We start from the raw sequence: 14,382 nt of genomic DNA, 5'->3' as shown, positions 1-14,382 counted from the left end.
GGCTTGGGACAAAGAGTCTTTCTTTTTTCTTTACAAAATCCAAAATGTCGTTTGTAGCAGCTTGATAAACATGTGCACAGTTTCTTGGTTCAAAAGACGTCTCCCCTGAAATGCATGTTTAAACTGACTTTAACCTCTATTTTAAAATCTCCCACTGTCACAGTAGTTATCTTATTTATTTCATCTGTTAAAATAAAACTGCAAATGACACAATGAGAGTTGGATTGTAACCTGCAGTACGCTGGCATGTTGGATAGGACAATTATGATGTAATTTACATTCACAGAGTCTTAAATTCAAAAAGTTTGCTTCAGCAATATGACAGCTCCACTATTTCAGGGACCTTGTATAACATGATGCATGTGTTACAGTAGGTAGTTTTGTAGCTACGCAGCCATGTGCGTACATCAGACTCTAATAAACTGTGAAATACCGTCAAATCAAATCTCAGTCAGATGGACATGTGCAGAATGTACATCAGCCAACTAAATGTAATGATTAACTGTAAAATAAGACATTTGGGCAAAAGGGACTGACCCACCCATCCAGGTGAACTCAAGGAAAACAGGCCAGGACAAAATATTAATACACACAAAAGCATTTTTTTGTGTGTTAGTAGCACAGAAAACTCCAGCCAGCAACATGAAACTGGGCCTGCTTTGGCCAGATATATCCCAGCACCTGGAAACGGAGCCACTCTGGTGTCTTTCTGAGCAACAGGCCAACACTGGTACAAGTCTGGCCTGCGGATGTGTACCAGCTTTTGGCCACGACTGGCCTCTTAACACTGGGATCAACACTGGGCCACTTCTGCTGCCATGGGCTTCCTCACAGAAAACATTAGGAGATTCCACATCAACTGTACGCTGCATAGGTCTAACGGGGTCCAGGTTTGCACGCCACACTGATAGCCTGTCAGAGCACCTTCAGTCGTCGACTCAGACCACCAAGGTGCACCACAGAACGCCACAGGAGGTCTTTCCTACCTGTGGCTATTAGACTGTATAAGGCCTCCTCCACCAGCAGGAGGGACACGTAACGGACTCATTCAGCAGAATCATGTGTAATAACAGTAAAGGTCATTCCCTTTCACTTTGTCTCCTGTTTTGCAGTTTGCACTTTGCACATATCTTATTTAATTAAGTCTATTCTGTACAGTTTCACTTACTTTGCACACTTCACCTCACACACCCCACACACACTTCTCACAAATTTGTACTTTTCAATCTGTACTTTTTGTTTTAAAAAAGGGACAGACTATTTAATTGTATTTTATTGTGTCTAAGTTTCTGTTCAATTTTGTATTTTAATATGTTGTATTGTTGTGACGACCTCTGTATCGCACTCTGGCACAACAATTTCCTCCGGGATAAATAAAGGCGGTCTTATTCTTATTCTTATTTACCTCCGACAGGACAAGGCAGCATCTCTCCATCCAGTCTGGACTCCACATCTCCTCCACTACAGCTGTCGCCTGGTACCTTCCTGTAGCTGCAGCAGCAACACAAAGAGTCTTCCTCAGTTCCACACTTGGTGGTGCAGTCACTTTACAGTGCTCTCATAGTGGTAATAAACCACAGAGAACATTCTGGGAAATTCTCAGCTAATGACAATTAATCAACGGTGATGACTAATTCCCAACTGTTCTAATTATTTTGCCAGAAGCACCAGGTCAGGGTGTTAAATTTGAGTTAAACCACAATAAAGAACAAGGTTATCTCACCTGTTATCTCACCTTGTACTAAAGTCAAGAAAAATGTTACTACGTGACTCAAGTCACGTCCATGGGGTGCCAAGGCACGGCAGTTTAACGGAGGCCATGACTTCAAATATCTAAGTAAACCTCACTAGAGGTCAATAAAACTGAGCAGATAAAAATGTGTTGCATTATGGTAGAAGACATACAAAAGCATCCCAGACAATAGCAGCTTACCCTTTGCTGCGGCGGTAGGTGGTCCCAACAGGACATGGCACCGGGGGAGCATAGAGGTCACCTAAGAACTCAGGGTCAGGCACACACACCTGCAGAGACAAGTCCTCACTCAGCTTGAAGCCGTAGTCACTGCAGGGAGGAGGAGGAGGAGGAGGAGGAAGACAAGTTAGAGAGGAAGCACGGGGAGAGAAAAAATACAGCCAATTAGCTTCTGCCCTGTGATTAAAGGCAGCACCTGATGTGCATTTTAAAACGGACTCATTATGAGTTGTGATGGGAGCTCCAGGAGCAATCAAAATGTGCGGAGTCGGCTTAAACCGACGTATCGGTTTGCCAGTATTGAAATTTAATGAAGAGTCAGATATCAGCCAGTCAGAGCCGTCCACCTCTAATGTGAGAGAGGTCCCACTCACACTGGAGCTAATGAAGATTTTTATTTGACAGTAAGTCAGTCCAGTGCGCTGTGGTTGGACTCGGCTCGTCTTGAAGAGCTATTTACCAGTGAATAACAAGTGTGATCGTTCTTGTATGGACAGATTTGTGGAGCTAAATATACATTTATAAATAGAAATATGCACCAAAAAAACCTTCGTTTTTGGGTCACAATTCTATTTGTGATTAATAGAAATCGTATCTAACGGGTTCCATCATGCAGACAAGACTTCAACAACAAACACAGTGAGCATGACTGGTGCTGCATGCTGAGCCCTGACCATTCATAGTCCTGGCGAGTGCAGGAGCAGTTAGAGATGGTGATGGGCCGGTCGAAGTCCTCTCCGTTAAAACACGTGGCGTGGGGAGCTCGTCTCTTAAACGTTATCTCTCTGCCCAGCAGACACTCGTTACCGTGCTCATCTGACGGAGACCAGCGCTTGTAGTCGGCCTCCGAGCACGGCACACCTGGAGATGGCAAACAGAAACTATAGGTATGAAACTCGGAGTGACTCGCTAATGTTCCTGTTGGTCCACTTTGTTCTCCTCTAACCCTGTAGAGGACGTCCAAGTGATGAAACACTCCATCCAGTGGCCTTAGTCCTTTCATCAGACCTTTTGCTATACCCTTCCATCATACTGCTAGCATCGTGGCTAACAGGTGTGAGGAAACTAACTAGAACAGGCTATGCAGTAAGTTATTTGTTGTCAGCTAAATAACTAATATCACCTGTATATTTCATGTAACTTCTATTTAATGTAGCATTCAAAGCACTTTGTCAAGTGGTCTGAATGTGTTTAATGTGTAATGTTTTAACACTTCTGAAGTGCCTTGTTGTTGAAATGTGCCAAGCAGAGATTAAATAATCATTTAAAAACCAGGAGGTGAGACTTTCTGTTGAGTACTACAGCTGAAGTATAGGTGTATAAATAGCAGTGGTTGCTAAGAGCTGAGGATGTGAGACATAAAAGCTCCAAATCCTCTCCCTCCCCCTGAACCTCCCCCTGAACCTCCCCCTGAACCTCCCCCTGAACCTCCCTCTGAACCTCCCTCTGAACCTCCCCCTCACTCCCCGACCTACCCAGGACGTCGGAGGTGTTGACCTGCAGGATGAGCCAGCTGTGCCTCTGGTCGGCGTAGGAGCCGAAGATGGTGAAGATGGTGCTCTTCTCCCCGGGCTCAGTCAGCAGCTGGTAAATATACACCTCCCTGTCTGAGAACTTGAAGTCGGTCCACGTCTCGCCTTCATTGGTGCTGAACCTGACGAGGACACGGCCGCTGTTTAACCCACTATTTTGTTAAGAAACTGATTTTTCAGATATTCCCCACATGTCTGTATGTGTTCTTTTAATGAATCAGTGGGCAGGAATTCCTTCTACCTGCAGCCTACTCACTAATCATTGAACACCTACTTAATAACGGGGTAATATACAAGTATACCAGGCCTTTAACTGACATGTGCTTAGATGTAACTCTGTGTACTACTTTTTTTTCTACAGGAAGTTTCTTCACATTCACACAATCTCCTCCCGCTGACTAATGAGCACCTCCACTGGGGCGGGTGCCACTAAGTGCACTTTTCTCTCCAGATTTCCTGAAGTTGTTTGGATTTCAAATGGAAGCCTTCCTGCCACAAACCAGCCTGTCACGTTTTAACGTTTGGCACTGCCAGTTTAGGTAGAACCAGCTGACTGGAGGTACATCCAAACACCTCAGGTCAGTCAGGCTTGAACATTTGGACTTACTTGAGATGATTGGTGGTGCCTCCTTGTGCGATGGCCATCAGAATGCCACCATGGTCACCCCATGTGTAGAAATGAGGGCCTGCCAGTGCCTGGACAACAGAAAGCAGAGCATAATGCACATAACAGGCTGCAAAAGGTGACTGAGAACGTTTCTGTTGAAACAGGATGCCGGAGTGGGGCAGAGAACATTGATGTTTCATTTGAAATTGTAAACCATTAGAATATCAGCTAAGGAATGAACATCTGTTTGAATAGATAGGAAGGTCAAAAGGATGGGATTACATTAAAAAATGGTTTTATGTTCACACCTTCCCAGGAGAGATTCACTCAGCTTCACTCTTGACCACAAAAGCATAATGTACGTTTTATTCTTTGGTCAAAATATGAACTGCTGGACATTTACAATGATTAGTTTGCTTTGGAGGTGTTCAGCTGCTCAAACTGTGGGTTAAACTGCCTGGAACTGATCAATTCAACACATCCATGTCAATACAAAAGTCTAGATGTCTGCAGGACACAGCTCTTTGACCCACTAATACATTTTCATCATGTTTTCAGTATTACTGACATCTGAACAGAGCAGTGAAAATGAAAGACAAAATGAATGAATGAATATGAACCTTCAAGGTTTGAAATACTTATTACTTATAATAATTTTGCACTAATTAATACTTTCATATTAACAATGGGTCCAATGGCTTAGTGTAAAGTCAAAGGGCTCCCTCACAGTGAACCACCAACAGAAAATTATCACCCCCCCACCCCCCCTTGTTAGCTCATTGTTTTTTTGGTGGCTGTTTTCAGAGGAAAACAAACCATAGCCCGCTACCTGCCCAGCACCACCCATAAGACGAGCAAGTTAGCAAACAGCTGTTGAACACAGTTTTAAGAGCTGAGCGGCCAGATATTTTTCTCAGAAGTTGGCGGAGACCAAAACAGAGATAAAAGGAGACCTAATGTTGATCTTGTGTTCCTTATTGCACTCCAAAGGAAGGTTTGGTGTGTGTGTGTGTGCTGGATGTTTCAAAACACATCCGTACTGTGCTTCTCGCTTATTATGCCGCATCCAAGTGGCAAAAAATCAATTACTGCATCACGAGACACATTTCTGTGTGTTATCATTCACAGAAAGTAGCTGGGGTAATAATTGTTTCTTTAAAACACGGCCAGTGCTCCAAATCATGTGTAAATGAAGTCAACTGCACCGTATCCACAAAACATCAGCAGCAGCCAAAGTTTGGACTGATGTTCTCGTTGGCAATTTCAGACCACAGAAAAGGTCAGCCCTTGCAAAAGCTGCAGGAAGGTCTGTGATGCCAGGCATTGAAATGAAATTCATTGCGACATGTTGAAAAGTCTCTTTGATAGATGAACTGCTTGCGACTTTTCACAAGCTGTGTTTCTCTTGTCATCTGTGTCACATTTCGTACTGACCTCCTTCCATCGGGCTCCAGCGCTGCTGGATACATACACATTAGGCTTGTTGGCCAAGTTCCTGCCTACAGATCCTGCAAACAGAGGACAAAAAGGCGTTTTACACTCACAGTACAGGGGCTTTCCCTGAATCTTACAGACTTCGTGTGACCACTGTTTTTGCTTTCACATATGGAAGTCTGTAACCCAAGAATTCAAACCATAGCATACTCAATCTATTCATGCATGTGGCCTCTGTACGCTCTGACAGCGTGTTGGTATTTTTTTAAGACACGTCACCAGGAATGATCTGTTCAGGCTAATCACAAAGGAATATAATCGAAACTGAACTTCCTATTTCTTTCACATATTTTTCAGAACACTAACAGGACTGACTAACGGTCTACATGTCAGCGGCCCTAACGCTCATTGTAAAGCAAACCAAACTGACCGACTTAGCAGTCGTGGTGAAAGGAGTGAGTTTGCAAGAGCAGAAGTCAGACACGCAGCAAAGACAGTGGGATTCATGAATGTCTGTAATAAAATTCATTACTCGTTGAGATATCTAAGCTTGAGCCAAGCGACCTGCCGACATCGTCTTTCCTAGAGCTGCTTTTTAGCGTGAGAAAAAACCCACAACATCTGTTCCATAACTTTGTAGTTCTTTTAAAGCCCAGAGTCATGCAGCAAGCCAAAAAACTAAAAACACCAGAGACAACATAATGATCATTAGAGTGAGCATTTTGCAGCATGTTCCAATAATAACACTTAAATAAGAGTTTTCTCCTCAGTCAGTATTCAGCCTGAAATTTGAGTTTGCATTACTTAACTTACTCTAAAGTTCTTTAGTTTAGAACAACTGAAAACATCCTGTCATAACTCAAAGTCATGCAAATTTAATGTGATTCTAATTTCTACATGGCTCCAGGGATATCAGTGTTCGCCGGTCAAATCCGGTGTAATAATTTGGTGCAGTCACTTCAGTTCTCCCATCAGCCTCAGCCTCGATTTGCATTTGTTGTTCATCAGCAAATATTTGCATGATTGTGCTAAACTAAGATGAGGATCATGGTAAATATTACTAGACACCCACACACATTCATCTACAATATGCATCCCTCCATTCATCAACAACAATGGAATTCATGGGCTGGATGATAAATACCAGCAGCGTCTGTCTTTGACACCTCAGAGCAGACAGACACCTGCTTACATCTGCACACATCAAACCAGTTAATCAAATCATTTCAGGCTGAACGACTTCAAGAAGAGCAGATTACAATGAGAGGAACACGGTTGTCGTGTCTGTCGGGGGCTGTAAAAACGCCTCTGAAATGAATTATGCTGCCGTGTAAAACGAGCTAATGACTCATTAAATGTCATCACGCAAGTAGCCAGAGACTCAAGACAATAAACAAATGTTCCAAAGAAGCCGTTGAGCAGATATGAAATGTGTCGCTGTACGTGTGTCTCTGTTTGAGCGTCTCAATTTAATGAATGAAGCAGCGACTGGCTACCGTCCCTGTCTGATCACACACAGCATCACTGCAGGTGTGCTCACAGGTGTGCTCTGGGGCACCTGTAGCCACGCCCACCGGTGGAGTCCACCTGTACTAATATTCAGCCAAGGTGAACAGTTTGATCACAAGGCAAGATTTTGTTGCTACAACGATAGCAAAGACTAAACTTGTGGAATCGGATACCGAAGAGTCTTGAGATTTTATCTTTGGGTGATCATAAGAGTAATAATAATAATGACAAAAAGAAAATAACATATTGCTAACAAATCCTTGAATATCTATAAAAGACAGGTTGTCTGATGTCCTTATGTTTCCTCTGATGTTCTTGTGTCCAAGTAATGTTACATTTGATCCATCAGAGCTGTGTGACACACTGTCATCATATATACTCAGAATATTTGTTTCATATACTGTATCTGTAATAATTCTAATAATATTTAATAAGAATCTTTCAAATGACACGTCGGTCTAACACCTAGCTGAATATATCAGACGCCTCTTCCAGCTGTTGTGTATGTAAACATGAGTGTGCGCTGTGTGTATGTATACGCCTGCCTGTATTCAGGAGTGTGTTTGACCCGTTGAGTGCCCGCTGGGTGCTGCAGCAGTAATTAGCCCATTGAGAGCGATAACGAAGCAAATGGCGCTGACGATTGCCTGCCTGCCCACCCCCCCCTCCCTCTCTCTCTCCCTCTCTCCCTCTCTTGCTCCGTCTCCCCATGCCCATTATCTAATAAGAATTTAATTAGAAGGACTGGCTGGGTGCAGGGGAAGCAGTCTCACTGGAGACTGGAGAGTATCACCAAATCAATGCTTTTTACCAGCTGTAAAGAGGCAAAGAGGTTTCAGACTGCAGGCAGAAACTCTCCTGCCTCAGAAGCACAGCAGAGAAACTAATACCACTTCACTCTGATGAATTCATCTGTCCACAACATGTTGAAACAGCTCTCCCTTTACTCATGACATCTTATTTCGATTTGCAGCCGAGGTTATGAGACACTGACACACAAAATAAGACGGTTCTAGGACTTCTCCGCAGGGTGCAACCACATTTCCTGTGGTTTGGGCAATACAGGAAGTGAAAAATGTACTGAGAGAGACAAGCAAGCAGCTCCACCAGCAGAGAGGAAGACTTGTAGTTTGTATTGCTTGTTTCCTATGTAGAGCGAACTTATCTCTGCCATCAGAACAAGAGGAAGTTACAGAATAATAACACAAGCTTGCCAACTCCGTTAGTGAGATCATTCTCCAACAGATGGCACCCAAATTCTCCTCATCTGTCCATTGTGCAGAGGTTTCCAGTGCTATTGAATAGAGTAGGAAAGTGATTTAACTGCTCCAGGACCAGCTAAAAATGCAATTATAGGTTAAAAACTATAGACACAATCTTTGATTACTACAATTTTATGATTTTATGTGGTCCAAAGAATAGATTGTGCCCTCAACTGCTACACGTGGAGGTTCAAAAGAGGTAAAGTTGCTTGCTGCTTGTTGTCCCACCTGTGGCCATCATGAGTCCTGGTGCAGAGTCCTTGGATAAAATGGGCATTCTCCTCAGCTGGATGTTGAACAGCTGGCTCCAGCGCTGGGCCAGGTGGAGAGAGCAGCCTTTACTGAGCTGGAGGAGAGAGGACATGAGAGTCAGATGGTGTTGTTTAACTCTGCCTTAATAAGTTTTCTAAAGACTTTCAATGGGAAAAAACTCTTGTGCAAACACTAAATTCTAGATTTTAGAAATGTTGTTGTGAATGTCTGCAAGACACGGTCTCTAAATTAGCTCATAATGGACCACCTGCCTCAGCTGATAATTGTACTTGGTGCAAATTCCTTTAACTAATGTACAGTTAATCCACCTGACATGCAGTTCCCCTCTGGCGTTTGGGAGCCGTGAGGATCAGGATCCATCTCCTTTTGAACACAGTCTATTTCCCATTTACACAGACAAGCAGAGAGACTCACATTAAAGAAGCTGCAAGCAGCAGTTGTTTACCCTTTCATTTTTCATTCTAGGCATTAAACTATTAATCAATTATCAGAGTTGTTGACGATTCATTTTCTTTTAACCAGCTACTCAATTCACAGTCTTCAGCTCCTCACAAAGACACACCAGACACCTGTGACACCAACCCACAACCCACAACCCTGTTCTCTGCAGCGCCCCCACCTTGTGAGGAAGCTGACGTCATGTACTCTCTGCGGTGGCGTCTGTGCCAAACACTGCTACAGAACTTACACAACAAGCTCAGATCCGCCAAAGTAATGATGGACGACAACATGGAAGCAATTTCTGACATCCCAGTGTCAGCAAACAAGAATCTTTAAAGTGGGGACATGGGGGGGTTGCTGGTACCTGGCAGTCCACAGTTCCTCCCAGGCTGTCGGAAGTAGGCGGCTGGAGCAGCTCCCACGTCCCCCCCTTGTCGAAAGTGATGACAGATCGCATGTTGTCCTCGCTGACCGAGCCGTTGATAAGCGTGGCGATGAAGACTCCTCGCAGCCCCTCCACACGGTGCACGTCTGCAAACGGCTCATTAGCAAAGTACCTGAAAGACAGAGGGGACACGTCAGGGTCAGGGTCGGGGTCAGGGTCGGGGTGGATCGCTGTAACGTTACGACAGCAAAAGAAGGAGCCTGGTTTGACTTTCATTAAAACACCTTCTGCTTTTACAGTCCAGGGCTGTACTGTTGTTGTACTGTGTGGTCATTCCTGCCTGGCGAAGAAAACATCTCTCTGATTCAGTTCTTACATCGATTTTTTGGTCGCTGGTGTTCACGTTGTCGATGACTTGACTCGAGAACACTGGAGGGCGAACACAGCTAAGCTAAATGCATCAGCATTTTGAAATTACAGCTGCGTGTGGCAACCTGTCAAAACAACTAGACTTTTTTCTTCATTACCCAGAATAGATGCAAGAAATCTGCATGTGTGCTCAGAACACACTCGTCTGGAGCGACCTGTCAAGCATGCTTTGTGCTTGCAGAAATGGAAGGCACAGGCAGCCACAGCTAATTTCATTAACAGGAGACACAGTGTCAGATAAACAGAAAGAATCGTCATTGGCAGGCAAACACCAGAGTCATCGCTGCGGCTGCTTCGACCAAAACAACACAGGAGCTTCCTGATGTGATTATGGAGAAGTCTGAGCAGAACAACAATGAATACGGAGCTCAGAGGTCAGACGGAGCTGGAGCGTATCATCAATAGATTCTCTTTTATTAGATCGCTCGCCTGTGATTGCAAAGCCTTTGTATCATCAGTGTTATCAGGCATCTGTAATGTGAACTAAAGGTCTTCCAGTCACTTCCTGAGGTTGCCAGGGGAACTACACAATTACTAGCAGCCTGCAGACTGTGTTCAATTTGCACTACAGGAACACACCAGGCTCATTTTCATATGTCGGTGCAATTTGCTTTAGTTATTAATCTATGAAGCCAAAAGGGCCAAAAGTGACAGTCAGATGGTAACAAGTTCATAGTAATTCAGTGAAAGGTCACTCCTCTGTTACTTAAAGTGCTCTGTGCACCTACTGGTCAGTGTGACGGCACAAAAGATCTCAAACTGGGCCAGAGGCGTCCCAGATATCGCCACTTCCACCATGACACACTAGACGGGATAAAATGAATCCCACAGGCTCACGTGTGTGGGACATCGTGTACTTTTGACCTACCTAATACCCCAGTATCTGAGTAAGTGCCGTCAGGTACTTTCCAGCAACTACTTTACACTTAAAGTAAAGAATCACACGATGGATGAAGTCACTGAAGCAGCATGTCATCAGAGAGCTGTCTGCTGAAGACCATGTGATATAGTGGAAAGCTCCAGAAAACACACACAGCAAATGGACCTTGTGTGTTATTTTGTTTAACTACCATAGTATTGTACTGTATCCTACTCCGCCACTACTCAGAGGTAAATATTGTTATTTCACTACATTTATTTGGACCTCCAGTCGCCTTCTCTCCTGCCTCGCTGTGACCTGAAGAATGTGCCGTGCATTCAAGCAGCCAATAATACGTTTAAGAGCACATCCTCTCCCAACCTTGGGGTCGAGCCCCCCGCATGGGGTCACCCAATATGTAAGTACAGTTGCATGAAAGTAGCTCATTTGATTGTTATTTAGCAAACAAAACATGGAAGTTCATTTTCATCAGGTTCATCTTTTCTGACTTTGATTTACATTAAAAAAAACAAAAATCTACTTTGCAGATAGTATAAACAGCAGGATACACAGCAGAACCTGGATGAAGGGCTGGAGTTACTGAGTTTAGACAATGGTATTAATACTTTTATTGCAATAAAACGTCTATGAGCATGTTACATCAAGGGGTGGGAGTGGAGAACTGGTTCCAAATTGTCTGATCCATTGGAATCATTTTCCTCCAAGCTTATCAGTTCCTTTTACTGATGCATCATACTGATGTATTTTATTTTCTCATTGCAATGTTAAGCTAAGCTACTGGAAACTTGCAACGAGCAGTCATGGCGGAGAGGAAGAAACATCCAAAAGCGTGGCCTCCTCTCACGAAGAAACACTGTGCTGGTTTTAATGTCTGTAAAATGATCATTTCAAGTAGTGCCAGCAATGAGATCAACCATCTTTCTCTGCAACAAGGGCTTAAACTGCAGAAATGTGGTGTACTTGACACTCCACGCACGAGTGCCACTGAACAGCACGTCTCCTACCGAGGGGAAATATCCTGTTATAATAACATTAGCGCCACGCAGGCAGGCTGAGCAGACTTTAGCAGAGAAAGCAGACATGGTCGTTTTTCTGCGGAAGAATCCTTAACTTCATGTGCTAGTTAGTGATCCTAAATCAATAATATAGTCGATAAAGAATGGGACCGATAGGCAGAATCAAAGACGGCACTGACATCAACAAAATCTCATAAATTCCCATCCCTGCTTCCACCTCTGACGAGGTCATGAAAACTGAAACTTCGTTAAGCATTTTTAATAAAACTGGTGCTTTACTTTACTAATGGTGAATTCTAACTTAGCTTTTGTTTCCAACCGGCCTAACAGGTTTCTGATAAGTGTTAGATAACGACGCTGTGTGTTAGTGCGTGTGCAGCACCTGATGAGTGTGTTGCTGCCAGAGCCCTCGGGACTGTAGTACAGGACGTTCTCCAGTGACAGAGAGAAGGACAGCCCCTGTGTGTCTGAGATGTAGAGGTGTGTGACGTTGTTCAGGTGGTTCACACACACAAACACTTGGTCCTCCGACGCATCTGCTATGTAGTACTCCTGGTGGGAAAAGGGGGAGAGAGGAGGTGAGAGAGGAGGTGAGAGAGGAGGTCAGCTTTAGCTCTCTCTGTGCCTTCATGTATCAGACAGCAGCTCGCTGCGAACAGGCCGCAAATCACCGTGGAAACATGGACGTGGACACTGTAGTGAAGTGTAGCTGCTTCTTCCACCATAAACAGGAAGTAGATTGGGCCACATGTTTCAGACAGGGGCCACACACACTGTTTGCATGCAGCGTGCTCACTTCAAGTCTGCAAGTCAACAGAGCGGAGCCGAGGACGTGAAGATTCTGACCGCCATTCGTCTCTGAATGATCCACGCGCTCATAAACCTGATGATCATTTGGGAAAGCTGCACATTTTGGAACAGCTCAAGCTCTCACTGTGGGATAAATGTCAGCTCTAGTTTTCTTTTTCAAATCTCAGTTCATGTGTGAGGTTTAATAGTAGGCTCAGGTTATGACGTGATAAAATCACCTGGCCTGGTGGTGGGAGGGGCTTATGAATGGCCTCAGAGGCCAAGGTGTATTAAGTGCTCACACACAGCTGGGTTCTGTGCTGTGTGTCCCTGACCTCAGGCGCTCATCACTGATAAATAATGCTGGTTATTCACAATAAATCTGCAGGGCTCAACAAGAACCAACAGACACACACACACACACACACACACACACACACACACAGGTTTGTTTTTAAGCATCGTCTACAGATGATTTAAGAGAATTTGAGCCACACACAAATTCTCTCCTTCTTTTCTTTTCTCTGAGGTGGTCCAGACATGAAACCAACCAAAATCCTCACAAATAGAATAACGTTTTAATAAAGTTTTAATTCTAGTAAAAGTAATTCATCCTAAATTAACATTCTGTTCATGGTGTGTGGTATGTTTCTGCACAGCTGCTTCTTACAGTTCAGTCTCTGAACTCTCAGTCCGACAGAGACCTTGGGGTCTTTCTGTATAATCTTCTATTGGCCTATATACAGCCTAACATGCCCCACTGTAGGTTATAACTCTCTTATCGAATATCTCCATTAATGTCACCTCTCCTTGACTTCATGGACCACTTCAGTTTAAAATGTGGTTCTAATGTCTCACCGTGTGTCAGAAGCCTCTTTAGTGGCGCAGCACGGCTCTGCTCAGGTGACATGTCGGGAATGAAACCTTTCCGTGGTCATTTCAGAGGCGCTGCTTATGGCAATGACTAACGTCCGTCTCACAAACATGTACCTCGACGTGAACAGGCAGCCTTCATCAAACTGATATGAGCAATTTATATTCATATCAAGTTTGTCCAGTTTGCTGAATCTGAACATTCAGAAACATATGAGAGATTTAGGATAAGAGTCCGAAAATGTTCTTGCATGAGGCCCAGTGCTTTTTGAAATACCTTCCTCTGAGGAATACTTTGCTAAAATCCACATAATTTAGCCTCTTAAGCGTTAAATGCCATCTCTGTGCACCCAGCTGTACAAGACAGTAAAATAAGAGAAAAGAGAATTTTGACTTAATTTGGCTTCAAGTCAGAAAATGATGTGATTAAAGATTAAACAAAGATTATGAATCTGATCAGACATTCAATGGTAACTCTTGCTACTTAACTTCACAGTTTTTATCACTGCAGGCACACAGATACCCAGTTCTTCTTCAGCATCAGTGAATCATTTAATCTACCAATTAGGCTTTTATAAACTCTGCATTCCTAATCCATTGCAGCAGTACATGTAAGAGGGACTCACTGTGATTGGATGTCGGGTCATAAACTGGGCTGCTTTCATTGGCTGGCGGTTGTAGGAGACCCAGAGCTGAACGGATGAGGGGTCGTGGCTGCCAAAGAGTTTCTGGAGAGGCAGAGGACACAGACAGAGAGAGAGGACAGTTCAGTCAACTGCTCATCAGTTATGTCGAACCCTTGAACGTTTCACAGGCAGACAAGCGAGTAAGAAGCTGGGCCTTTCTGTTCCTCAGCAGCTCTGCAGCGCTCTGGCTTCATCTGGCCCTGAAGAATGAATCTGTGAGTTAGCACAAATGCCCCACAACAAATGGGAACATGATTTTTATTCAAGCATTTCCTCGTATTTTGTTCATGGTTG

General features: G+C 43.9%; 1 protein-coding gene across 2 annotated transcripts in view; it reads right to left on the bottom strand.

Annotated features, from left to right (window-relative positions):
* Positions 1 to 14,382, bottom strand: part of sorl1 (sortilin-related receptor, L(DLR class) A repeats containing) — a 78,871-nt gene that overhangs the window by 18,987 nt on the left and 45,502 nt on the right. For both annotated transcript variants that reach the window (XM_070829810.1, XM_070829811.1), the window contains exons 7-16: positions 14,029 to 14,130; positions 12,123 to 12,292; positions 9,395 to 9,587; positions 8,545 to 8,662; positions 5,546 to 5,619; positions 4,112 to 4,200; positions 3,448 to 3,626; positions 2,647 to 2,833; positions 1,934 to 2,062; positions 1,406 to 1,491 (exon numbers count right to left, since the gene is read on the bottom strand). In XM_070829810.1, coding sequence (XP_070685911.1) covers positions 1,406 to 1,491; positions 1,934 to 2,062; positions 2,647 to 2,833; positions 3,448 to 3,626; positions 4,112 to 4,200; positions 5,546 to 5,619; positions 8,545 to 8,662; positions 9,395 to 9,587; positions 12,123 to 12,292; positions 14,029 to 14,130 — 1,327 coding nt within the window. The remainder of the gene's footprint in view (positions 1 to 1,405; positions 1,492 to 1,933; positions 2,063 to 2,646; positions 2,834 to 3,447; positions 3,627 to 4,111; positions 4,201 to 5,545; positions 5,620 to 8,544; positions 8,663 to 9,394; positions 9,588 to 12,122; positions 12,293 to 14,028; positions 14,131 to 14,382) is intronic.

Source organism: Pempheris klunzingeri, chromosome 4 (genome assembly GCF_042242105.1).
Source record: "Pempheris klunzingeri isolate RE-2024b chromosome 4, fPemKlu1.hap1, whole genome shotgun sequence".
Classification (NCBI taxonomy): domain Eukaryota; kingdom Metazoa; phylum Chordata; class Actinopteri; order Acropomatiformes; family Pempheridae; genus Pempheris; species Pempheris klunzingeri.
Note: the sequence above shows the minus strand (reverse complement) of the source record. Positions and strands in the feature narration are given on the sequence as shown.